Source organism: Charadrius vociferus, unplaced genomic scaffold, assembly GCF_000708025.1.
Source record: "Charadrius vociferus isolate BGI_N301 unplaced genomic scaffold, ASM70802v2 scaffold163, whole genome shotgun sequence".
Classification (NCBI taxonomy): Eukaryota; Metazoa; Chordata; class Aves; order Charadriiformes; family Charadriidae; genus Charadrius; species Charadrius vociferus.
Genome location: NW_009648332.1, coordinates 8,688,739 through 8,690,083, shown reverse-complemented (window position 1 = coordinate 8,690,083; position 1,345 = coordinate 8,688,739). Strand labels below are relative to the sequence as shown.

The following is a 1,345-nucleotide window of genomic DNA, read 5'->3' as shown; positions in this document are numbered from 1 at the left end:
GGCAGAGCCAGCCCTGTGCTGCCTGTGACACAGGCGAGGTTGCTATCTTCGTCACAGGGGCGTGCTGGAGGTGGCCGTCGTGCGGGGCGGCTGCATCCTCCCTGGGAAAGGTGTTTTTGCCAGGTGTTGGCCTGACATACACAAAGCGCCGCGTTAATTGGTTTCCTGGGGAGCTTGTTTCTAACAGCGTCTCATTATGCGAGAAACGCTTTCTCTTTTGTCCCACGCTCTGCATATTTTACCATAAAACGTTCATGTCTACTTCTGCAGAGCTGTGGCTCCAGTGTGCGGGAGTCCAACCTCTGCCATGCTCGTGACCAGCCCCACGTCCCCAGTCCCTGTCCCCTGTGCTCTCTGCACCTCTGGCACAGCTCAGGGGCTGCAGGGGTAGGGTGGGTGTCCTGTCCAGCCGGTGGCCGCTCAGGGGCTGTGCCATGGCTGGCAGAAGTGGCACTATGAACTGTGGACATTTTGCAGCCCCTCGTGCTGAGCCTGTTTCTGGGGGCTCTCACCTGTTTGCCCCAGTGTGCTCCGGCTCCTCTGTCACCATGGTAGAAGCCCTCCGCAGCTGCCAGCCCCGTGGCCCGCTGCAAACCCCAGCAATTCCCAGCAGTCTGGGAGAGCCCAGCGGCAGCGTCGCCTTGGCGGAGGCCAGCCACAGCGAGAGTTTTTTGGTGGGAGGTCAGGGCAGCGCCAGCAAAGGGGAAAGCGGCAGCGAAGCTATCCATTAAAGAGTCTCAACTCAATTAAGGCCATTGATTAATCAATTAGAGGAAGCTTGGCTTAACTTCTCAGAAATAATCCAAACTGCTCCCAGTGATGGACAGCTGTGCAAGGGGTGGCATCCATGTCCCCAGCACATACATCCCCAGTGCACATGACCCCTGCCCACATCCCAGTGCGTGTCCCCAGCATATGTGTCCCCAGCACATGGACTGCTCCCTGCTTGTAGCCGCCATGCTGGGGGAGGCTGTGCCTTCCACGCATCCCTCATCAGCCTTGCTCCGCAGTGTTCTGGGTTGTTCCTCTCCTTCAATCAAACCCAGGAGGTGCAGGAGCGCGCTGGGCTCAGCACCGGCAGGTGGGTGGGTGGGTGGCAGAGCCACACGGGCACGGGGACCCTCAGAACAAGGGGTGGCACCTGCCTGGCCTGGGGGTGCAGCCTCGCCGGGTCCTTGCACCATGGGGCTGGAAAGGTGCCTGCTGAGGCCATGCACCACTCCGGCCATGGCAGTCCTGGCCACATCCCTTTGCTCCACTCTTGTGAGACCCCACCTGGAGTACTGCATCCAGCTCTGGAGTCCCCAACATAAGAAGGACGTGGATCTACTGGAGCATGTCCAGA

The 1,345-nt window shown here is 59.9% G+C and overlaps 1 protein-coding gene across 1 annotated transcript in view; it reads right to left on the bottom strand.

Moving 5' to 3' along the window:
* Nucleotides 1–550, bottom strand: part of HYI (hydroxypyruvate isomerase (putative)) — a 3,820-nt gene extending 3,270 nt beyond the window's left edge. Inside the window, exon 1 of the mRNA XM_009884867.1 lies at nucleotides 513–550. Within this exon, the coding sequence (XP_009883169.1) occupies nucleotides 513–550 (38 nt within the window). The remainder of the gene's footprint in view (nucleotides 1–512) is intronic.
* Nucleotides 551–1,345: the final 795 nt, after the last annotated feature.